The sequence below is a fragment of the Amphiura filiformis genome, chromosome 4 (genome assembly GCF_039555335.1).
Source record: "Amphiura filiformis chromosome 4, Afil_fr2py, whole genome shotgun sequence".
In the NCBI taxonomy this organism is placed as follows: domain Eukaryota; kingdom Metazoa; phylum Echinodermata; class Ophiuroidea; order Amphilepidida; family Amphiuridae; genus Amphiura; species Amphiura filiformis.
In genome coordinates this window covers 72,079,137-72,104,424 of record NC_092631.1, presented here as the reverse complement: position 1 = coordinate 72,104,424, position 25,288 = coordinate 72,079,137, and the positions used below count along the sequence as shown (strand labels likewise).

The following is a 25,288-nucleotide window of genomic DNA, read 5'->3' as shown; positions in this document are numbered from 1 at the left end:
AATGCGCGCGCTACAGGAAACAAACTTGGGTTTTTTTTGCCTTACCCGTACTAACTTGCTCTGTACCCAAGCTCTCTGATTTTGAAATCCCAAAGTCCTTGGCATAAAGTTATAAACTTCTAATCAACTTACATTGTATATGTGGCTTGTATTCACTCCGGTTAATGTTGGCAAATACAAAACTGAGATATAGCCATAAATAGGTTAGGGTTATAGTTAGACTATGAACATGTAAAAATATTGTAACTTAGCATTAGCAAGCAAATCTGTTATGAACATGGGGTTTGGACTGAGAAGTAGACATTCTTACTTCATATAAACCTGATAATAACTCAATTTCGAAAAAATATATATGACTGAAGCCTAAGTAGACCGGTCGGGTCACATTTGTCAATTTCCGTATGTTTTTATTAATTATTTTTATTGTTTTTTGCTTCTTGTTTTTGCCGCTATCTCAATTTCATTATTGCCGACCTTGCTCTGTTTGGACCAGATCATGTCAGTCACATATCATATGGACATACATGTCTATGTCTGTAAACATTTTGTTACTTTTCGCATTGTTAATTGTTATTATCTTAAAACAAATTAAGCTATTTCAACCCACAAGGTGTGCATGCCTAAAATATGCAGATCTAGTGATATACCATATCATCGCAATCTTTTAGCCCAAGATTACAACTCATAAACATACATGTGTGAATTAATCAAATTATAACATGCGTATTGATTGAATTTTTTGTTTTCTCCTTTTCTTTCACATTAAATTTGTTGCTGCTCCATGTACAACATCATCATGCAGAATACACAGTAAGTACATGCTTAATATTTAACTTTTGTCATTGACATGCTTCTTTGTTTGCTTGCTTACTTTTATTTGTTTACATGTTTGTTTGTTGTACATGTTTGTTGTGTTCATTTTGGTGTTTGTTTGCTCGATTGTTTTCCAAGTTCATTCTTTGAGGTAAGTAGCCTAAGTTGCAAAATTGTAAAACCTATCATGGGTGACCTGTCTGTGTGAAATAATCTGCATACATGTACATGTAGGTATAGAGAAGATTGGCTTGACTGAATAAAATTAATATGCTATGATAGAAGATCGGCCTGACTGACTGAAATTAATATGTTATGATAGAAGATCGGCCTGACTGAATGAAATTAATATGTTATGATATTTGTGATCAGATAAAGCTACATAATTAAAACTTGACCTGAAACTGATGCATGCAGCTTGCATGTACACCATTGCTTTCAAAAATTTGAAATATATGATTGTTTTGACAAATAAATAGATTAAAATAATTTTTAAAATGTTACTCATACAAATCAAACATTCAGTTTGTTTTGTTTGTGCCCATCTTTTTTCATGTTTAGTACTGTAAAAACGTGATAGTTAGCATATGTGCTTACTCGAGCATTGTTAAAACATGCAAATATGAAGAGCCCCATCCACAAAAGTGTAAATAAAAGGGTTTTGAGCAAATCATCGATACTCATAGCTATATACGAACAACTAAACCAGCAAATGTGTGTGTCGACCCCATTAGCTCAGTTGGTAAAGCACCGGGCTTTGGTACAATATCATGTTTTCAAAAGCGCTCGATAGTAAGCACATATGCTAAACTATCAAGTTTTTACGGTACTAAACATGGACATATTTGAAAAAGATGTTTGAAAAAGATAGGCACAAATCTCATACATTTCTAAGTCTTATACCGATATACACAAAACGCAATGTTTTCAACCTTTGTTAATTTTACACAAATATGCGAAAAGTATACAATCAGTAAAATTAATATCACATGAAAATTTCTACTTGCACAGTAGTGATATGAGATGAAGAACTGATTACTTGATACAAATTTGACACCGTGGTAATTGGGCCGATATTCCTGACTGCATATATTGCTAATACGTTGATAGGCTAAGAATTTGCCTGTGAGGTTAGCAATACTTAGGTATGATCATGATGATGACACAGGGCATACGTTGGTTCAGTGATGGCATGCAAGGATTTACACTACCTTAATGATTTAATCACCCGCTGTCATTCACAAGCATCAGATATAATAATATAGATGTGTTTCCAAAGGATATTGCCAAACAAGTTTTATTTGCTTTCATGTTGCTTGTAAAGAAAATCATAAATGGAAAAAAAGGTAAAACATGGATACAGGCGTAGAATTTTTGGCCTCATATATGTGATGCTATCAAGCAAAATCAGTCGGAACTCAGAAATATTAAATTTTCATTTTCTTATAAGATAGTAAAAAGCATTTACAAAGCTACATTTTGCAGAAAACCCCATTGAAATTGAACAACCAGTTTTAAAGATAGGAGCAATTAAAGAGTTTCTAAAACAGCAGGAAACAAAAGGAAATATTGCCTTTGTTTGGCTGTATCTCAAAATCAATATTTCCGAGTTCCGACTGATTTTGCTTGATCGCATCACATATATGTCTGATGTGCTCTCAGGTCCCACAAAAAACATGTGAAAACGTTGTTGTCCGAGCCCTTAAGCTGTCCAGGCATGTGTGTATAAGATACTAGTTATAGTATAAATATATTGCTTATTCGAACAACCTCCACACATTGCGTTGAAAATGGTTATCTCCGGATTTCTTGGAACAAAAATAAATGTCCCAAGCTTCTCTTAAGGAGGCCACTTTGTGGAAGCTCAAGAGGGCTTGAGTGTTTGCTTTGGAATCCAAAGTCATTATTTTTGCATTCAAATTATTCAATTAACTTGGTTTTCTCTTTGCAGAAGGGGAAAGGTAATCTATGCTTAGTGATGGCAAACAGCATTTAGTGTTATTGACTTGACACGCATTGGCAGGCCGTACTAGGGGATTTGAGTAAAGATCATTGTTTCCGCAATTCAATGGGAAAATAACTCATTGAAAGAATGAGCTGATTGTTCAAGTTCATCCTACATGGATTGTATATTGCAAAAAGCAACAAAAAATGTTTCAAGTATATTAATTTAAACATGAATAGATAAAACCTGGATAGTGGGTACAGTTCCTTCATACCTATTGAAGCTAAACTTCCCATGATTGGGACTATGTGAAATTACATCAAATTTCTGAGGCCTCATTTACACAATAAGCAAATTTAGTAGCCATCCTCCCAGAGGATGGGTGGCAATATAAATAGAGATGTTCACATGGTACAACTTAATTAAGATCAATCTGTATGATTGTCAGTGTTCAGTTTAAATACACTTATGTTGTCACTCTGATAGTCCCAGTTTACACATGTGTAACATGATCAAGGGGAATTAGTCGGATGTCGCTAATATTGTTTTTGAGATATTGGCAAAAACAGTGTTCAAATTCTTTTGTTTTATATTGTTTTCAGCCATTGATAAATTGCTCATAACGCAGTAACGAGATGTCCGATTCTGATGGGGTTTGCATCAAAATGAAGTATTTGTAAACTGCAAGAAAATGATTTAAAAACTTCTAATTGGAAATTGCCGACATGTGACTCATTCCCCTTGATCGTGTCACATATGTGAATCAGGGAAGTATGCTCAAGTGTTTGTATGATGAACTTTTTGGACTTGATTTAGATGATGATTTGGTGAAAGCTTGCTTTATACTAAAAAATGTGTCTTAGGGAGCGAGTCACAAGCAGATCCACTGCAGCTTTATTGAATTTCTCTTTTTAAATGGCTTCAAATCACAATATAACATACTTTTTGAAATGTGATGAATGGCAACTGCCATTCAAGTAATTGAAAAGTTATGGGTGGTTTTGGGTTTTTCGGTTCTTAAAGTTTTTGTCAGAGAAGAACGACACTTGTTTACATTTTGAGAGCGTACAGAGCTTGCACACAGAAATGGGGTCCTGATAGGCTGAATCAATCATCTGACAATCATAGCAACAGACCAATAATCTGATTGGGCGATTGTGCGTGAAATTGTTGGATGACGCAGATCGTCACCCTTAGAATGAACACAAAGCTCTGTGTATGTCACTCATTAACAGGGCGCTTGCGTCAATCTGAGCAAGGGAGTGCCGTTCTTCTCTGAAAGCCAGTGCAGTGATGCAACATACAATGTAGTTGGCCTTTGATATGGGAGTGCTCATCCATCTCATGTAAAAGTGACAAATATATATCATATGAATATAGAACCACCAAAGATAAAGTCAGAAAAACTTGCACATAAAATTAGAATCTTGACTCTAAGTACATGCATTATGTGAATATCAAAGACCTGGGGCCCTTCAAATCAAGCATGCACATAATCCTCATTATACTTTCATATATGAATCTATGTCAATTTAGGTCTAAGCGCATCATGTGAATACCCCCAAAGACAAGACCTTGAAGACAGGATACTTCAAATCAAGCATGCATAGAATCCTGACTACACACCTCCTTGCCGTATTAAACCATGACTTTGAAGCACAATCTCTGCTCCTGGTGAGATATATGGTTACAATAAAACGTGATTCCAAAAACTTGTTCTGCATTATTAAGGCATGAGAAGACTCATGTGGTTGAAGTGTGACCATTTTATTGAGATACCTGATGTGCATTTTTAAACTAATAATGCACATATTATTCAACATAATTCTCAGAAATGATGCTGAAAGTAATTCTCTAGAATAATCTAGATATGAAAAAAATGGGAGGCTGACTGGAAGGTATATGAGGACAAATTTTGAACTTTTCAAATATTAAATAATGTGGAGGCTTTTAGCTAAGGCTTCAACTTTTGAAATATTAAATAATGTGGAGGCTTTTAGCTAGGGCTTCAAATTCTAAACTCATGGCATGATGTGTTGTAAAGATATTGATTCAGCAAAGTTCCATTTGTCAACCAAAAATAATCATATCCTGGTCTTCTACGTGTATAAGCAATCAAGTTATCTCAATTGGTAAAGCGTTAGACATTGGTGTATGGCGATGCAATTTCAAGCCCCCTAAAACTTGAATATATTCTCCAGGATAAGGAGTTGTCTCAGTTACCCATACAAGAACTTTTGGAGCTGATCCTGGTTGTGATGGTTTATTGTAGTGTATACAGGGTATGCGCTTCTTAACTTCTTATCCCTGTTTGTTACTAAGTGGTTTATATTGTGTGTCTTGGACCACAGTGGTCATTGAATTCCTGTAAAGTGTGTTTAGGGTTGTGGATTTATGCTGAGCATACCCGGGCATAGAACACTATTATAAATCACTGCTTTTTGGTTTTCTGTGATCAGTTTTTAAATTGGTAATCAGTCACTTAAGTTATAGATGGAGTTAACATTCTCTATTATTATGAAGTACCAATATTCCATCAAATAGTGTGATCTAAAGACTGAAGTATTGTGAGATTTCAATTGGTTATGCCAATCGAGAGTTATTTATGAACGGATATCACATTTGTTCCATTGTTGTAGTGAAATATATAAAATTCTGATTTCCTTATATGTGACACGATCTTGTCCATGGGGTCAAAGGCGGCAAATTTGAAACTGAGATAAAAGTAAAAATATGGAATAAAATAACATTAAAATACTTAATAAAAAACCAAGTATGCTAGACCTTTGATGCTTTCAGTAAATGATAGCCTATTGTATGTATAATGTAATAATTACAGTAACTCAATTTTCAAAAATTCCTCCTTTGGCCCCCATGGACCAGATCATGTCACATATGATACACATGCATATATTGTCAATGGAGATGCCAGAGTAAGATGGCCCAGCTCACTATGCTAGCCTTATTTCTGAGGGTACTTTGCCATAATTTTAAGAGCTACATGTATGCATGTTTATTAAAAAGTACAACCATATGTTTGAAGATTGTACTACACATTTTTTCCAGGAAATTTGCAGTTTCTGCACTTTCATATGCAGAAACCAGGTATTGTTCCACAGCTGTGAATAGCAGAAATCCATGTATTTGCACAAGGCCATAGAAAACAGTGTTTCCTGCTTTCCTCTAAATTTATTTTTAAAAGGCATCAATCAAAACACAGCATATCCTTTTAGCTGTTTCCTTTTACGCACATAAGACATTTAGAACTTTAAACGGAAGAGGAGTTTTAACTCCTACCTGTTCAATTGAATGCCTTCAAGTAATACTTTTGACTTAAACACACTTACAAGTGTCTTTATCTGGCAAGACTTTATAATAACTGCTGACACCCAATAAATTTGGATTAGAGTTACATTTCAGAGTTAGCATTAAGGGAAAAGAACTAGGTGTAGGATTAACAGATTAGGGTAAGTGTTAGAATTATTGGTAGGGGATGACAACCACTTTTCTGAAGTTGCTCCTTTTTCTTATTCCACACATTATTTTATTAAGATATTTTAGTTGCAAAACGTCATTCCTGTATGTGACCTAATCAGTACCTCTAACATACGGATTTTGTGAGAGTGTCCCCTTTGACAGATGTTCACATATTACGCACTACATACTCCACCTCCACTTGATCGACTCCCACCTCAACTTAGGTGAAAGGTGCTGTTGATGTTGTCATCCTTGTTGTATTGATGTTGTTCGTAAGGATAAACTAATTATGCATAATCATGGATCTAGTAGAATTGGTGATAGTAAATAGAAGGCAAAGCCAAGGACATAAAAAACGATCATACCCTCAATTTTATCAATGAACGCCATTCATTGATTCTAAAGTATTCGGTGATTGTATTTCTTCAAATAATAGGACAAATAAGATGTAACATTCTTAACTAGAGTCAACAGACGCTGAATACAAGCCGCAATTTGACCCCTATAACTTGACCCCTGGGTTACGGATGGGGTCAACTGCTCTTGCATTGTGCTTAGGATGTCATAAGAAATATTCCTGGTGAATTTCAGCTTAATCGAACTTATACATGGATTTTGATTTTTGAAAATTTTGATTGACCTTTTGACCCCCTTAATGACCTTTGACCTCAATGAAAAAAAAACCTTATGTACACCGACAAAATGCATTGTTCCAATTTTAAATAAAAAATTATAACATGTTCAGTTCTTGAGATAAAAATTCTTGAAGTTATTCAGCTAAAAACAGGAAGTGACCCCTTAATGACCTTTGACCCCCAAAATAAAAATACCATGCATACATCAGGGAACACTAATTTATGTATGTTGGTTATATTATTCTGGTCTGTTTACATTTTGAGATAAAAAATTTTTGAACATTTTTGATAATTTTGGTTTTTGACCGAAGTAACCCCTTAATGACCTTTGACCCCAAAACTGTAGGCATCCTAAAGACCCTGGCTAGTCGCGATGCATGTGTGCGAATGGCGCCTCTCTGCTATGTAATTTGTAAAGACAGTGATTTTTGAATATTTTTACAAATTTTTCAGATTTTGACCGGAAATGACCCCTTAATGACCTTTGACCTCAATTCTTTTAGGAAGTTTTAAGCACTGCCACATGTTGATTCATATGCATGAGTCAGATGATCATTGCATGAAATTTGTGGAAGGAGTAGCATTTTTGTGAAATCACATTTTGACCATTATAGCTAGGTCAAAGGTCACAGCGAGGTCAAAGTCAAATGGAAGGTTTGGCCTAGCCCAATGGTCATTTGGGTCAACTTTGGTTGAAATCTGTCAATCCTTGCGGAGCTACATGCAGTTGATTGCGGTTGCCAGAAGAAAGAAGAAGAAAGAAGAATTGAGAAGAGACAGCACAAGCCGACGTTTGACGTCGGCTTGTAAAAATAAGATTTTCCTGGATTTGTGTTTTTTTAACACCAAACTTATCCCACTAAAGCATCCAGGCATTAATGCGGTTTATGCCTGGCTCTCGACCAATCAGGCGTGCCGTTAGATCGCATAATGTAGTATGAACCAAAGGTCATACTTAGTCCCAGGTAATTTGCTTGTGAATTTATGACTTTGAAATTTAATTTAACCGAACATGGGTCTATAACCAAAAATAAACCATCCTCTGAGAATTGCCTTGTGTGTGTTCACACCTGTCTTGTTTGAAAAAGAAATTGGTTCATAAGAGTTAATAGTATCCAATGCAATAAAGTTGCCATGCCAATAGGGAAGTATATGAGGAATGTGTGATGCCTTTAGTTAATTATACGGATGATTTGTTACCTTGCCATGAGGTGTTGATATCTATACTAATAAAATAATAAGCGGTCTCTATCTGTCTGTCTATCTATCTATCTGTCTATCTGTCTGTCCAGCTATGCGTTTCGCCGCCGCTTGACGCATCGAGGCGTAAATTTCGGATATGGGTAGGTGACGGAAAAGCATGTTCACCGGTGGTTTTCTAAGGGCCCCTCGAGGTCAAAGGTCATCTAGGGGGAAAATACCCCAACTGGATAGCAAAAGCAGCAGCAAGTGGATACAAAGATGTGTAATGGGCAACTCTGGACAAGTTTCATTCAGCTTTTGGCTGTTTGCCCAAATTGAAATGCACTGTAATGTCTACCCAGAATGCATTGCTGCAAAGCTACAGGTGCACTAGTACTAAAATAATAAGCGGTCTCTGTCTGTCTATCTGTCTGTCTGTCCGCTATGCGTTCCGCCGTTATGCGACGCATCGATCCGATATTTGGGACATGGGTAGGTGCCGGAAAAGCATGTTGACCGTGTGGTTTTGAAGGTCATCGGAGGTCAAGGTCAAAGGTCAATTTTGCAAACTTTGTCCGATCGGGCCCAAATTTGGTGGGTGGGACCCTTGATACAAGGGGAATATAGGGCGAAATAAAATCGAGGTCAACCGAGGGCAAAGGTCATTACGGAGGGGTCAAATTTCAAACTTTGTCCGATCGGGCTCAAACTTGGTAGGTGGAATCCTTTATATGAGGGGAGCATGAAAAACATTATATGGAGGTCATCCGAGGTCAAAGGTCAAAGGTCATGGATTTCAAACTTTGTCCTAACCGGCTCAAACTTGGTGGGTGGCATCCTCGATACAAAATTGAGGTCAGCCAGTGCTCTCACAGCATCAGGGCTCTCACAGCTGCAGGTGCACTAGTAGTACAGAAAGAAACTACTTACTCCAGGTGTAACTCATTACATATTGTTTTTGCAACACATAATTATTTATGGCTGAGAAAAGTATATACCCCCGGTAAAATGCTATGCTATGCAGGCACTTATATAGCGCTCTTACAAAGAGAAACTATGTATCACTGTGCTTTACAAAAGAAAATAAATAAGAAAAACAACAAACAAGAACAAATGACAAATCAAATATTAAATAAATGAGTCTTTAGATTAGACCGGAAGGTTGCCAGCGTTGGAGAGTGGCGGATATGGCGAGGGAGTTTGTTCCAAAGAAAAGGTCCTTCTTACGGTAAAATCTTTCTTACCAAAAACAAATATAGGTGATTTCAACTGTTCATTATTTATATTGGTGTCGCCCATTTAGAGGCGTGGTAATTATTTTAAGCATACCATTATTATAGTATACAATTCATGCACTGTTTTTAACAAATTTATATATGGCCTGTTCAAAAATTCAGTTGACAGTATGTATTCAGTCACTGTTACTTTCAGATCATGTAGATTTCTAGTAGAAAGGATTGCAACTTTCAATTTGAAAAAGATGGTGATTTAATTGTAGTACATATTCATTCATATCTTTAGTAGATAGCATTTATATCTCTATAGTATATTGGATTTGAACATTAACATTGATATGCTATCTTCAGTAGATAGCATTTGATTCTAATACCATCCATATCATGCATATATTAAATAGCTCTATAGCATTTTAGATATCTACTACAGTGGATTTGAATTTTCAAACTGGTCTGCTATCTTCAGTAGATAGCATTATGATTGTATGTCATTCATGTCTTCAGTAGATAACATTTTGATTGTTATGTAATTCATATCTTTATTGTATGTCATTCATATCTTCAGTAGATGGCATTATGATTGTTATGTAATTCATATCTTTATTGTATGTCATTCATATCTTCAGTAGATGGCATTTTAATTACACACCATTCATATCTTCAGTAGATATTTGGATTGTATACCATTCATATCTTTAGTAGATAGCATTATGATTGTATGTTATTCATATCTTCAGTAGATGGCATTATGATTGTTATGTAATTCATATCTTTATTGTATGTCATTCATATCTTCAGTAGATGGCATTTTAATTACACACCATTCATATCTTCAGTAGATATTTGGATTGTATACCATTCATATCTTTAGTAGATTGCATTATGATTGTATGTCATTCATGTCTTCAGTAGATAACATTATGATTGTTATGTAATTCATATCTTTATTGTATGTCATTCATATCTTCAGTAGATGGCATTTTAATTACACACCATTCATATCTTCAGTAGATATTTGGATTGTATACCATTCATATCTTTAGTAGATAGCATTTTGATTGTATGCCATTCATATCTTTAGTAGATAGCATTTTGATTGTATGCCATTCATGTCTTTAGTAGATGGCATTTTGATTGTAATGCCATTCATATCTTCAGTAGATGGAATTTTGATTATATATGTGACCGGACACTACAAATCAGCCGTAGAGTCAGCCCCTAGTCAATTTAGTTTTATTTTGTGTTTAGAAAATATATATCATAAGCTTTAAAATGGTACCGTATATCATACGAGTATGCCATTCATATCTTCAGAAGACAGCATTTTTATTGTATGCCATTCATATCTTCAGCAGATAGCATTTTGGTTGTATGCCATTCATATCTTCAGTAGATAGCATTATGATTGTATGCCATTCATATCTTCAGTAGATAGCATTATGATTGTATGCCATTCATATCTTCAGTAGGTAGCATTTGTATTGTATACCATTCATATCTTCAGTAGATAGCATTTTTATTGTACGCCATTCATATCTTCAGTAGATAGCATTATGAATGTATACCATTCATATCTTCAGTAGATAGCATTATGATTGTATACCATCCATATCTTCAGTAGATTACATTATGATTTCAATATCATAACTATCTTCATTAGATAGCATTATGATTGTATGCCATTCATATCTTCAGTAGATAGCATTTTGATTGTATGCCATTCATATCTGCAGTAGGTAGCATTTGATTGTGATACCATTCCTATCTTCAGTAGATAGCATTTGGTGATGTAGTTCATATCTTAACCAACATCAACTTTGTGGTTCTTCATGAATGCCTGCATCTTCAGCATATCATATCAGAATTTTGTCCTTGTCCCGTCCTTGTTGCTTTTATGCATTAACCAATGTTTTCAATACCATTGATTCAAACATACATTAATTAAAATATGTATAACAGTGTATATTTTATAGATAGTATTCAATGGAAGATAAAGTACACAATTGAATTAATACATTTGTTTCTGTTTTCTTTTCTCACTTACAGTGTTCCTTTGTCCCTAAATTTTCAATACACATCGAAACAAGATACGAAAACAACAGTGGCACATCCGAAAATGTAAGTACATATATTAGTGAAATCTATCAAGTGATAAATACACCAGGAAAGCAATTAAGTCTGCCTTGTGCATATCAACCATAATATTTATGCACTCCATATCTAGTTTAATCAGTACCAAATAGGCGGGCCTCGTAACTGTGAAAATTGATGCCGTAGTATAGACACAACACTATCACAACATACAGGGTGCATATAAAATGTGTGACACCTGTACATACAAGAAGTAGAGTGCATACAGCATAACACAGGGTTTCTTTAGTGTGCAGAGAAATAAAACTGACACAATTCCTGCCTATTTTGTGCTAATTAGAATATGGTCTAAATCATATTACAAGGTTGTTGGATGGCATGAATGAGCTCTGCAGATATGGAAACACTTCTGGTTCCGAGTAGTTAGAGTGACACTGTGTTTTTTTTTATATGTACAAAGTGATGTTGTGAGTTTTTGGTTCGTATGAAAAAAACCGTTATGGGTTTTTTTGTAACAAGATGTGTACCCCCACTAGAAGGCCACAAAAACGCCATTCCAAAGCAACATATGTTACGAGGGCTGGTCAATAAGTTCCCGCAACTATGGTGTATCTCCGCTCATGCATGACTTGGATGGCTGTTACTTAAGCTAAATTCAAGTTTGTACTTTTGTCTTTCAAAACGAATATGTATTAGCGATGCTGAATGCTTGATTACATAATGACATTAGCATAAACACAATAGCGTATGGGTACTGCCTGATATATGGTGAAAAGTAGTCAAGAAAATCTCGCGCCAAATTGAGGTATTGTTACATAATTCCAAATATCTCGAGAATAAAAGTATAGAATCTGGCACGGTTTTTGCAGCTTTATAGACCGATAACATAGGCATGATGTTGGACTCTTTTTAGACATATACCATTTTTATTAAAGAAAAGAAATCGTGTTGAATATCTCCAATTTTGAGTAGGCTTTATCACCCATTGTTCTTTACATAATAAGAGATAGAAAGATTAATCGATGACAAAATTTAACCAATGGTACCTGGTTTGATTGGGTATCTACTGATTATAAAAAAGGGAGGTCCCAGTGGTGAAATCACAAACATTTCTTTCTTAATGAACCCTTGTTTTCAAAAGGTCTTGTTTTTGTAATCAAAGTAGCACACCATAGAGAGGCTCTGGATTGAATAAGAAATTTGAATTTCGAAAGGTGTGTCTAATTTTAGCATAAGACTTGGTATAGCAATTCACTCACACAGCTACTGTTCCGCAAACCTTGTATTAGTCATATTTTTTAGCGTGTTTTTGATGAATTTTTTACTTTTTTCATACATTTTTGGTACTTTCAATCATGCATACCATCAACGAATGCGCATATTTCTATTTTTGTTGCAACAAATTCTATTGTCCTGACTATGATCTCTAATAACATACCAATAACCATATTTGGTTTTATTTTATTTTGGAGATAATTTGGATTCTTTCTTCTGCCGTGTGGGCTATTTTTCGCGATTTTCACACTATTTTTGCTTGTTGTTATAGGCCTATTTTTGGTTATGTTCAAAGACAGTCCCTTTCCTCATCTGTTGACGGATACATTTCTTCTTTCACAATTATCAATTGAATATACTCAGATTACCTCATACCAAAAATAAGGCTTGTAAACTGCTTTGGTCCTTACTTCCGCTTCTTTTTATTACACGTTCCTCAAAGCCAATTCAAATTTCTCGCCAATATTGACAATTGTCAGTGTACATATAGCAATGACTTTATGCAAATGAGATTACATAATTAAAGGTACTCTGATACTAATTGTTGTGCGTTTTGAAAGACAAAGGTACAAACTTTATTGATCGTAAGTAACAGTCATCTAAGTCATGCATGAGCGGAGATAAATAATGGTTGCGGGATATTATTGACCAACCCTCGTATGTCAAAAAAGTCCATAACATCATTTTGTATGTGAATTTAGGCCCTTGACATCAGTCTGGTAAGTGCTGACAGACAGACATAGACTGAAAACTGTGTGACGTTACCTAGTTACAGGAGCTTTTACTTACTTGATTCAGCTGTAGATGCTGAGATATGATACACATGTCTTTTTGTTATTTTGTGGATTTTAACATTTTATCCTTTTAGACATGCAGGCACCATGCACCATCAGTCTGTGAAAACATTGATTATGTTTATGCTTGCATGCTTTTATGAGTGCTGATATTGAAAGTGTTTCTCAATAATGATTCCAGACGATCCTTTGTGTTTACATTTTAATTTTGACAATTTTTGCAAGATGTAAGAGATTTCAAGTTGTAAATTTGATCTGCCAACAAGTTTATACTCACCTTCTCTGATACTGGTACTAGTAAGTTATAATGGTAATTAAAATAACTTGAATTTGGAAATTCTTGATGTTGCTATGGAGAGCAATTTGGAAATACTTGATGTCGCTAAGTAGACATCAATTGCTTCATGTAAGGAAGTTGCCATGGAAATTAATTGATGGATAAACGGATTGACAGCCTAGTTATTTTACCTGGACCGTAAAAATCAAGATTTTGGTGTTGGAAGAAAGCTCATATTTTTCTCATAACCCAAGTAAAGCCGAGATATGTTTTGTTTAGATGGTATGAACAAAAAGTGGTTGCAGGGTGGTGCACCATCCAAGAGAATGTATGGTACTGTAAAGGTATTATCGATTGCTGTATGTGTCATATTATCGTCAACATGACCCTAAATCCGACATGTCAAAATAAACTGTCCCTTTCCAACACTTTACAACACATATCAAAAAGAAAAAATGAAATTTCCATGCTATTTTGTCCAAATAAGCTTACTGTACGATCATGTTTTCATTGGAAAGTCAAAAAAGTCCTGAAATTGACCCAAACCCGGAAGTAGAACGGACCAGGAAGTATGTTTACACCGGAAGTCAGCAAATGTAACTCATATGGGTGTGATTTTAAGCTTATCTTTCTATTTTTTCAGCATTTTTTAGATCTCATTACGGGTGGCGACACGTGTCGATTGTCATATTTTTTCCGTGTTAAAAGTGTTAAAATTAGAAATCATGTGTCGATAACACCTCCATGGTACTGTTTTATGGGCCACTGCAATAGACTCCCTCTCCTTCCAATAGTCATACCATTTTAACTCTTTAAGGCTACACGATCTTTTGTTGGTCGAAGCAACCAAAAAAATCAATTTTAATTATCTAAATCAATATATTATTGAAAAATAACACTTTGATGTTTTGCAAAAGTTCATTCTACAAATCATATACTTTGAAAACTTGCTTGATTTATTGTTGTGAGTAAGTTATGTACGTTTTACAAAAGTGTTGTTGTTTTAGCCCACTTTACAACATAACTCAAGAACCACATGACCTACAAGAGTATATCTGTATTATTTGAATTCTTCTATACACTCGCTATGAAATGATCAATGCAATTTTTGCCAAAGCTCACTACCATTCGCAAGATGCTGTGAACTACCAAATCACAACAGTTTAAAATAGTTGCTAACCTTAAAGCAATTTAATTCAACACTTGGAATAAGAATGTTCGGGTGATGAAAACATATGATTCAGATCACCCACCTTTAACAGTATGTAGTGCACACCGAGCAAAGGGATGCTTTTACTAATGATGTAATGTTAAACAAGTTTCAGTAGAGCTGAACATTTTGTGTATTCATACACATAATACACCCAGACACATCTATTGATGTGGTACCAGTCTGTAGAGCATAGTAATTGAATTGTACAGCGGGCTAGTCACATGGCTTTTTTACTCTCAAACCCATGTGAATCAATTTGTTGATGCAACAAGCTGAAACAAAGAGGGAAGCTATAATACTGACCATAAGTGTTGGGACGGTTTAGATAGGGTTATGTAAATAAGCCCCCACTCCCCAGATCAATGTTGAATCCTACTTTTGATTGGTGGGGAAGGGGGAGGATTGGGTGTTAGGAAAATGTATAGGCTCGACACCAAAGAAACCTCCATTTCATCACGTTACAAATTATGGAAATAAGGCCATAATAAAGTATTAATAAAACACATTTTAGCCAGCATTTTAGGTTGGGAGTTCCTATTCTTGGTCTTATTCTAGGCAAATCACCAACAAAGAGGATGTTTGTTCTTTGAAGCATGTCAAAATATAATATTTTTTATGTGGAAGCCAAAATTTGTGCGAAAAATTATTTTCACCTGTAAAGCATTTGGTGTGTCTGTTAGGAAAGACCCTCTGCAATCAGTACTATTGGGTCGCTCTTTGTCATATATTTCCCATCAAGATGCCCTCCCTTGGTTCACTCAAAATGTACTTCCTTGCTATTCAAGTTTTGGTCCAATTCATGCCCCAAAGAGCCATAATAGCCTCATTGCCAGTGGCATAGTTCAGTAACCTCCATCTAATAACCACAACCCAAAACTTAACTTAAGTTGTGGGGTGTGAGTTTTGTACCCAACACATGCAAGTGTCACATAGGAGTGCACAAGCATATTTAGGGTATGAAATAAATTGGCTTGGTTGAGATCCTGGTGAAGACACTACATTCTGATGTTCATTGAAAAATTGGCGCCACTCACTGCACCATTACCATCGCATTGATACTTGAGTATCCCCTTAAGATTAGTACTTGATCCAGATCTTGACTAGATCCAGATTTAGTATGAATTCAGAAGTGTTACATAGAATGGTACAATATTTGACGCTCCCATTAATCAAAATAAAGAAGCTTTCTATTTTTAGCTTTAAATAGTTGACTTTCAATTTACTACCACAATCTTGTTTTCTGTTAGTTCTTGACTTACAAGTAATGCAGCAGTGCAGGTCTACATGTCTTAAAGGCCCATTCAGTGATTTGCTCATCCAGAAGATCGAAAAAATCATAAAAATTCAGATTTTAGTACCTTTGTCATTGTCATAGATGTGCTAACATAGCCTGCGAGTGGTTCAGCCGAAAGCCATGTATTTAAGACACAATGAGACATTTTACACGAATCTGTAATTTTTTAGGTCCTGACAGTATCTAAATTAGCTACATGTATTTGTATGGGGCTTCAACTTCGTCAGTACTGCTGTTTAGTTGTTGTTTTTTGCCAAATTTGTCATTTCAGAAATACCAAATGACAATTTAAATGGCTTATCTTTCACTTTTAAGCAATTTATAAACAATTTTTATTTGGTTACACTTGCGCTGGGATCACTGAATGGGTCTTTAATTTGAAAACCATTTCCCTAGTTTTTGAAAATATTGAATTTTATCCAAGCTGTTAGATTCAATTTGCGTAATCACATATTGATTAAGCAAAAGACGTTTATCAGCAGTTATCACTTCAAATTATATTATTTTGCATTAAACTGGCTGCCTTGTGCTGAAAATGGTACTCCCATTTCTTGATGTAATGTGATTTATAAATTTTACATATTTGACCATTTCTGTACTGTCTTTGTAAGCCTTTTTAGAGTGTCTGATTGAAAAGATGCCCCATACATGTACATGTGTGCCAAATATAGCTTCCCTCCCCAAGCCCCCATTTTTGACCTGCCAGAAATTGCCTGTCCCTCTCCCCCTTTCAACCTGTCAAAAATTGCTTCCTGCCTCTTTGACTTGCTCTTCCCAATTTTACTCTCCCCAGTGCTCATAAATATTGCACATATAGACAAATCTCACAAGCCAAGTCATGGTCAGGATTTGGTCGGCCATTACTGGGTCTCTGCTGCACCAAACTGGTGTTGTGACTGCCCAATTGGGAGAATTAAAGCCGCTTAAAAATCAATATTATATTGTATTGTGTTGTAAACTTTCATCATTCTTTTGTTTACGTGTATTACGGGTGATGGAATTTCCATATAGAATTCCCGCCAAGGCCGAATCATTTCGCATTTTGGGTGTATTGTAGCCGACAGGGACCCAGTTATGGCTGCCAGTGAGGTGTAGGAATGCGTGAAATGAGATTCGTCTATAACATTTTCAAGTTGTTGACAACAACAAAATGATCTGAAACTCAACACTTTGGTACATCTCCAAATGATGGCAGCAATAGACCATATGCTTAAATGTGTTGCATGTATGTCATATTTTTACAACTGAAATATGAATTTGAAGAACATTCATAAGAAAACCTTGACACAATTCATGACCAATTGATCATTGTCACACATGACATCCATTGTCACCATGCTTTCAGCAAATATGTTTAAATTTTTTATTATACATTTTGTGATTAAACTTTAGGAAATTAATGTTTCAGAAAACGAAAAATTAACCAGGTGGCTGATTTTAAGTATCACAATACTACGAAATAAATATTAAAATGGTTGGTTTGGTGATAAAATATGTGCATTGCATATAAATCAGATACATGGATAGGGCATACATAAGGGATCATAGATTGTTAATATGCAACTACTCAAAGGATATAATATATTTTCATTTTGCAATAATTTAGCCGGAGAGGGGGCGAAGACTGGCATGTGCCTCTCGAATGGGTAGGTTTTTCTCAAGAAATCCTTAGACATGGGCTTATCTTTAAAAAAATCCTTACATACAGGTCTTTTTCACATTGGAAAACAAATTATTTTAAATATTTTAAAGCTCCAATCACATTTTTTGGCAAATCTTAAATTACCCTTAAAAATGGGCAACAGTTTGAAAGCTTGAGCTGCAATTCCCCGTCGAAAAGTAAACCTTAAAAATGGGCAACAGTTCAGGTGCTCGAGCCGTACTTCCCTGTCGAAAAATAAACCAAGTGCCCACCCCCTGCTTTAAAATTAAGAATGTTTCAGAAACAAATAAAAAATGATGAAATATACATTAAAATAGATTGGTTGGGTGATAAAATCTCTGCATTGCGTATCTATCATACATAAGGCATACACAAGGGACCATAGATTGTTAATAAGTAACCACTCAATGGATAATATATTTTCAATTCAATTTATTTCTAATAGTATTGAATCTGCGCTATCCTAGATTTGTGATTAAATTATTTTGCTGTCTTTGGATGTGTTAAATTGTACAAATATCTTCAATTTTATGGAAAAGTAGAAAAATTATACTTTGGGATAAAATTGTGTTTATGATATATCTTCAATTTTGATGAACAGCTATCTATTCCATATTTTTTAATTTTAATTTATAAATTTGTTAGAAAGACCACTGGAAGCAGCCATCATGATTGTGGCAGGATGCTGGTCTATCTGGCAAGTTGACCCCTAGCACAGTGGGTGCTCTTCCTGTACTATTTTATGCCTCCAAGTTGCACTTGATCCAATAAATACTAAATTTAGAGAAATTGTATGAAATTTTGTCAAAAATATGTGCCTCAGGTTTTAGAGTCCTGTCATCCTGGCTAATATTCACAGACTTTGCCAATATGATCTTGTACAGACTCCTTTTATCATCATCCTTAATCCTGCATGAGCACATACTTTTAATATTATGATCTTATTATTTGATCTTTAAAAAAAATACAGGTACATGGAATGTCAATTTTATTTTCTGGCAAAACAGGAGGAAAATTTGTGAAGAATTTACCGAGACTTTTGATATATGTGTTGTGCATTGATGAGTTTCCCATTGCTAATCTTTGTAGTTTGCTCCTTATACTCAGCAATCAATCTTCTACCCAACTTACCCTGCATGTAAGAGGTATTGTCTAAATGCCACTAGGCTAACTGAGCACACTGATTACCAAACCAAAATAGTATTACAATCACTTCCAATGGCAGAGTTCAACAGCTCTCATTTAACAATACAAGCTAAACATTTGACCTGAAGTTGCCGAGTATGATTTTTTGTACCCAAATATTCAAAGGTCATTTTGTTTAATAAGCAAGCATATGGGGTTAAAGAACTGTGCCCTGATGGTTGAGCATCTTTGTGATTCTAATGTCTTACTTGTATACTTAGTGAAATATTTATCATGCACTATATCCAATGAATACTTTACAATCTGCATCTTTTATTTTCAATTGCTTTACTGAGGAAGGGAAAATATTGAGTGAACTCAATCCCCAGCTCTTGACATATTTGATGGGGTTGTCCTGTATGTTTTATAATGGTCTAGATCGAGTGCCGTGGGTGTAGAACAGTCTGAATACCAGTATTCTGTAAACATGCCGACAGTGTGCGATGCCATCAGTATTGTCTCCATTCTCATCTGCAGTACAGCTATGTATGCATGGCTTGTGGGGATTAGGTACCAGACATCAAGAAAATATCCTTAAATATACTAATATAGACTATCCCAATAAAAATACTTGCTGTTTATTCTGTAAAAATGTTTCAATAGTTTTATTTTCTGTGACAAAAAATAAATGTTGAATCTTCCTAGCAGTAGCAGAATATTATTTGATGCAAATAGATTTAGGAATTCAATCATGTTTCACTGTTGTTCATCACCATTTAACAACAATGTGTTTTGCGTGGTTTACTTCGCGTGGGAACATGTTTTGATCTCCAAATTCACAAAGCAAGAAGAATAATCCAGTGAGAGCCAAAAACATTTCCTTCCATACTGAACATAGGCAATATGATTTTGCTGCAACTTTCAAATCTTGTGGTACTTTCATTTAAATGTATGCTGCAATATCAATATTGGGACCATTCCAAGAAATGAAGTGTCATAATGTGCAGAAATAAGTTCTGCTTTGACAGCATATCCCAAATTTGGCATACGATCAACTGTATTGGAACAATGGTCATTTAATAAGGGGGTTGTTACTTTTTGATATGTGTTTAGTTAAATCAAGCATGTTTTTAAATTATATCAATAACAAAAAATAGGTGATTTGTCTTTTCTGACAATTTCTGGATGGGGCCCATTAAAAAACCCAGGGAAATGGAAACTGGAGTGATTTATGTCCCTTAACCCCTCCCATGGACTTTTTCCAGATCTACACCGGATGCATGTGCATGGCCACCTGGCCAAAGCCAGTCAAATCAGGAAATAGATCTGTTACCCAGTTACGTCGCTGACTTTTGAGACAAGTGTAACAAATGTGCATTTAACTTAATGATGATATACTGGGATGCTCTATACTCTAAGTTGTTTCAGGCATCATGCATAAATAACAGGTGTTTTAGATGTAGCATCGCCTATGAGAGGAAGTTACATTCAAGTGTAAACAATATACGTCAATCGAATAACACTGGAATAAAAGCTAGTACATAGTCTCTAATGCATGATTTGTCGACGTTGCAATAACTGCTGAGCTTACTCTGCTGCAAATTTCTAGTTCTCTGTTGTGATTTTCCACCTAAGTAATTAACTTTGTTTGGGACTTTATTTGGTTCTAAACTCTGTTGTAAATGTTTGTCAGAATTGTGGTTGCATTTGTTGTTACAATAAACCCAGCAGTGTTTCTGCAGCGTTTGTAACAGCAGCAAAATGCACACAAACACAACAAAATATATATTCATATATCATCAGGAATCCTTTGGTAACATAAAGTGTAATAATCTCCCAATGAAAACTTGCTGTTTTGAATGTTGAAAAAAAAATGATTCAAAACAAAACAATGACAAAATTTAATTGAAATTCTCTGGACCTCTATTGTATTGCATAAAAACCCCAAGGAGTGTTTCTAGAGTCCAACTCTATAAAGGTTTGATGAAATTTTAAAATTCAATTTCCTCGCGGCAGTCTTGTGATGAGCTGAAGAAACCAAGACACGTGGGGGCATATTGCATGCTAAATGTGTGTGTGCCGCACACTTCAGAGACCTGATGAATTGGGCTATTCAAATTGAAATCCACACTACCCCTGTGGAAGATTTTATAAATATCTTCCACAGGGGGAGTATGTTTTTCAAATGTAATTGGTTAGGGTTATTCATTTTGAAACCCTCACTCTCCCTGTATGTAGATTTACCTATATCTTCCACAACTGGAGTGAGTATTTCAAATGGAAGTTACCCAATTGCCTGTTTTATTTGAAACCCATACTCCCTCTGTGGAAGATTTTAGGTAAATCTTTACAAGGGGATTGTGGATTATAAATGGAATAGCCCACTGTACTCATTAAACTCCTCAACATGTATGCGTGGCACCAGTGCACTTTCACAATACTGTACACACAATGTGACAAAGTACAATTAAATTTATCAAAGTATTGCTCAATTTTAAAAGGCTTATATTCTTGTTTCCCTTGTTTTTTCCCTTATGGCAATTCTTTGATAGAAACCCACGCATCTTGAGATAGATGAGGGGAAATATATTGAAATTTCAACTGATACGTGTAGGAGAAGACTTACTGTGCTAGTGGGTTTTGTGATTGCATGAGTAGAGAACCTGGACCGCCTTTGGGTTTTTATCCAATTACAAGTAATCCCCATGCTTAACATGGTTTTCTTTATGCCTATCTGGTTTTACTCTTCCTGGGTTCTATTAAAAGAGGTTTAAAGTGTTTTGCTGAACCTGAACACCCTAAAATTCATCAAAATTCAGATTTTTGGATTTTGGAACAAGATTAGATCGGAGGTGGGGTGACCATACAGGGACGTGCCACAAACATGGGTCTCATTTTTGACCTTTTGGTATATATCAATGAACTCTTTTTCTAGGCCAATTTTGGTATTTTTTCACAATTTTCTAATTTTTTTGCAAAAGAGCCCAATAAAAGGACCTGTCTTAGAATCAAAGTTAATTCAATGATTTAAATTAGTTTAATATTCAATATTTAGCAAGTATTTTAGGTGAAATGTTTCATAATTCATACAATAACAATAACATAAATTATCATAAATTGAAAGCCACTGGAGGTGGAAATTGTGTCACAGGTTCAACTGCAATTATTGCATCTTACTTGACAGCAGGAAAGCAGATCATATTCTTACAAGCAAATCAAATTGTCTCTGGATAAGGAATCAAATGGGATTCTTGAAAATCTGCTTATAACAAACCATTGCAATTACTTGTTCTTAGAGATAATAGGGTACGGATCTCAGGAGAATTGTATGGATATGGGTATATCAACAAATTTATTCTCAGATTATGTGAAAAAATGTAGTTGAGATGAGATCCAGTACTAAGTGTATTAAGGGTTATCATATGGGAGCTCTTTGGTAGAACGCTTGCTGTTATCTGGGTCATGGTACTATTATGCAGCAGTTGTAAGTGGGAATGTTTGAGTAACTATGTTTATGTATATTCAACAGAGTCAAACATTCATTTTCAGATTTGTGTTTCAGGGGGGAGGGGGGGTCCTTTCTTTTATTTTTTCCATATATAGTACTATAATGTTTGTTTGTTTTTTATGTATTTATTTTTGGTGGCTTGGCTCAAAAAAGTTACACAGTTATCTGTGCACCCATTGTTTTTTAAGTTCGTGCTAGCTAGAAAGTTAACATAAAGTGGTGGAAAGGTTCATTTACTCAATCTGATTTGTGCAATGTGAACAAACACACATAAACTCGGGTACACTCACCCCATACCCTGTCTCATAAATGTCAATGACTAACATCATTGTTTGTAGCCATAATATACATACAGAAAAGATTGGTTAATCTACCCATTTAGCAGGTTTTATCAAAGATGACAATTAAAATATTTGATGCACTGGATGGGAAATTTGTTCTGAAAATCACAAGCTACGCTATTACAACGCTTGAAAAGAAAAAGATACAAAGGTATTTTGTGGAGAAAAGTAATTAAAGTGGAGATTGCTGTGTATTTTAAAAAGCTTTTTACAGTACATTCTGTCGTTTGGTGTTATTACTCCCCAATGCCATTAATGATAAGTTCAATGTCTTCGGTGTTTTAACTTTCCAGGTTTTTTGGTGCATTCAAGCACATTTTAATTGTAGAGTTGTATGTTTTAATGAAATTCAATCTAAATGAATAAGAAATGTAGATGCTTTTTCAGTTAATAAATGGTTTTTTGTTACTCAAACTTTTGAAGTGCAATTTCCACAGTGATTACCCTTTCAACAACTCTTCCTATACCTTTACACAGAAGCCAAGCGTTGTTAATCCGTGATGAATCCACACTTTTCTAGTAGCATATACGCGAATACAAGGTTATACGTTAGCGTGTAAAATTCGTCATGTCTGGAACTTGTGCGTAAACACTTTCTTAATAATGTTATTAAAGTAGCAGCTAAACGCTTTATTTTTAAGTTTTATTGCTGATATCATCAGAGAAATCACTGATCTTATTGTAAGGTTAAGTGGCAATGACAAACGGATATTCCGAATGAAAGAATCATGTGAATTAGACGATCTTTAGCTTGTTTTCGTTGTTGAAAGGATTCAATCATGTTTCACCGTTGTTCATCACCGATTAACAACTTCGCGTCCGCAGCGTCTGCATGGTTAAAGCTGCCCTCATGAAGTAAACCACGCAGACGACGTGGAAGCATCAATGTTAATTGGTGATGAACAACGGTGAAACATGATTGAATCCCTAAATGTTTCTCTGAACTCCAAGTTACTAAATTAAGCAGCAGTTGGAAATTTTTTTACCATTATTTTTTTTCCTGAAATAACAATGAACTTTTCCATGTGTGTGTGTGTGTGCTGTGCACCTTTTGATTTTCTTGAATTAAATTTGGCTATCTTCAGTAGATAGCAGAATTAGCATTAGAGTAAAATGCCATTTATGAATGGTTCCCTGCATTTTTAGTTACAATTTACTTCCTTATCTTAAGTAGATATATGTGGAATTATACTTACTTACATTTAGGCAATAGAACCAAATAAGTTTCATCTTTCGATTGACCATCAATTCTTGGCCGATATCACAATTATATATGAAATCAAGAAATTGACTATTGTTAATTGTGATTATATTATATATATATGAACCTTTGCATGTAATGACTTTTACCAATACAAATTGACCATTGAAATATGCGAAACAATTTTCTTATCTTCTTTTCTTATCTTATGTTCTATCTTCTGTAGACAAGGTAGATGGCATGAAATTATATTCCACTTGGATTTCCTCAAAAGCTATGTGAACTTTACTTTGCTATCTTCAGTAGATAGCATTTCACCACTATCCATCTGTTTACCTGATTAATTTTAATTTGCTGTCTTCAGTAGAAAGCAAAGCAAATTTGTAAATTAAATTCAATCTCAAATTTCAGTAACTTTGCTTTGTTGATATAAATTGTTCTGAGATTTGTCATTTATATAATCTTTCATCATAAATTTCATCTTTACCATCTTCAATTGGTTGCATTACAAACAATGTCTATATCAGTTATGTTTACTTAGATTTATATAGATAATATTTCTGTGTTCTACCTATGTCATACCTTAGATATATACTTCTTGTTGATATTTTGACTAGCTGTCAATATTGTCTGGTTCACTGCAATGTAGACTGCTATTGCACACCACCAGTTGGCAATCATAAATTTTGATACAATCAGTGTTGTTACCTCAACAACGTGAAATGTTTCTAGATGTTGATTTGATTTGATTTGATTTGATTTGGTACTATAAGAATAACATACAAATTACACTACATATACAGTATTATTATAACAAAATAAAATAAATTGCACATCAAAATTGTATAACGAAATTACAAATCAACACAAGTACCAAGGATAGCCCAAAAAGCCTTGGGAAAAGCTTATTTCCATTGGGGTCCTTTTCCACTACAAGCCACGTCACTGTTGGATATTCTCTTGGTCGGGCTGACGTCACAAAGGGGAAATAGCCTTGTAAAACCAGTGTGCGCATGTGCAGTTCCCTTTCTCAAGCTGGTTGCTATGCGCGCGCTTGTGCAAAGGGGATGAAGGGGACAATGGTCCCGGATGTCCGACCGAGTGAATGCTGAGGTTTTGGTGTCCAATGGTTTTCTATAGCGAAACTGTGATCGAAACTTGAACTTGAACTTGAGATTGTATAAAAGCTTTTCTCCTTAGCAAAATGCAATGCAAAGTC

The 25,288-nt window shown here is 35.0% G+C and overlaps 1 protein-coding gene across 1 annotated transcript in view; it reads left to right on the top strand.

Moving 5' to 3' along the window:
- LOC140151364 (cytoplasmic phosphatidylinositol transfer protein 1-like) overlaps window positions 1–25,288 on the top strand; it is a 77,289-nt gene that overhangs the window by 42,307 nt on the left and 9,694 nt on the right. Inside the window, exons 4-5 of the mRNA XM_072173674.1 lie at window positions 803–810; window positions 11,334–11,405. Of these exons, the coding sequence (XP_072029775.1) occupies window positions 803–810; window positions 11,334–11,405 (80 nt within the window). The remainder of the gene's footprint in view (window positions 1–802; window positions 811–11,333; window positions 11,406–25,288) is intronic.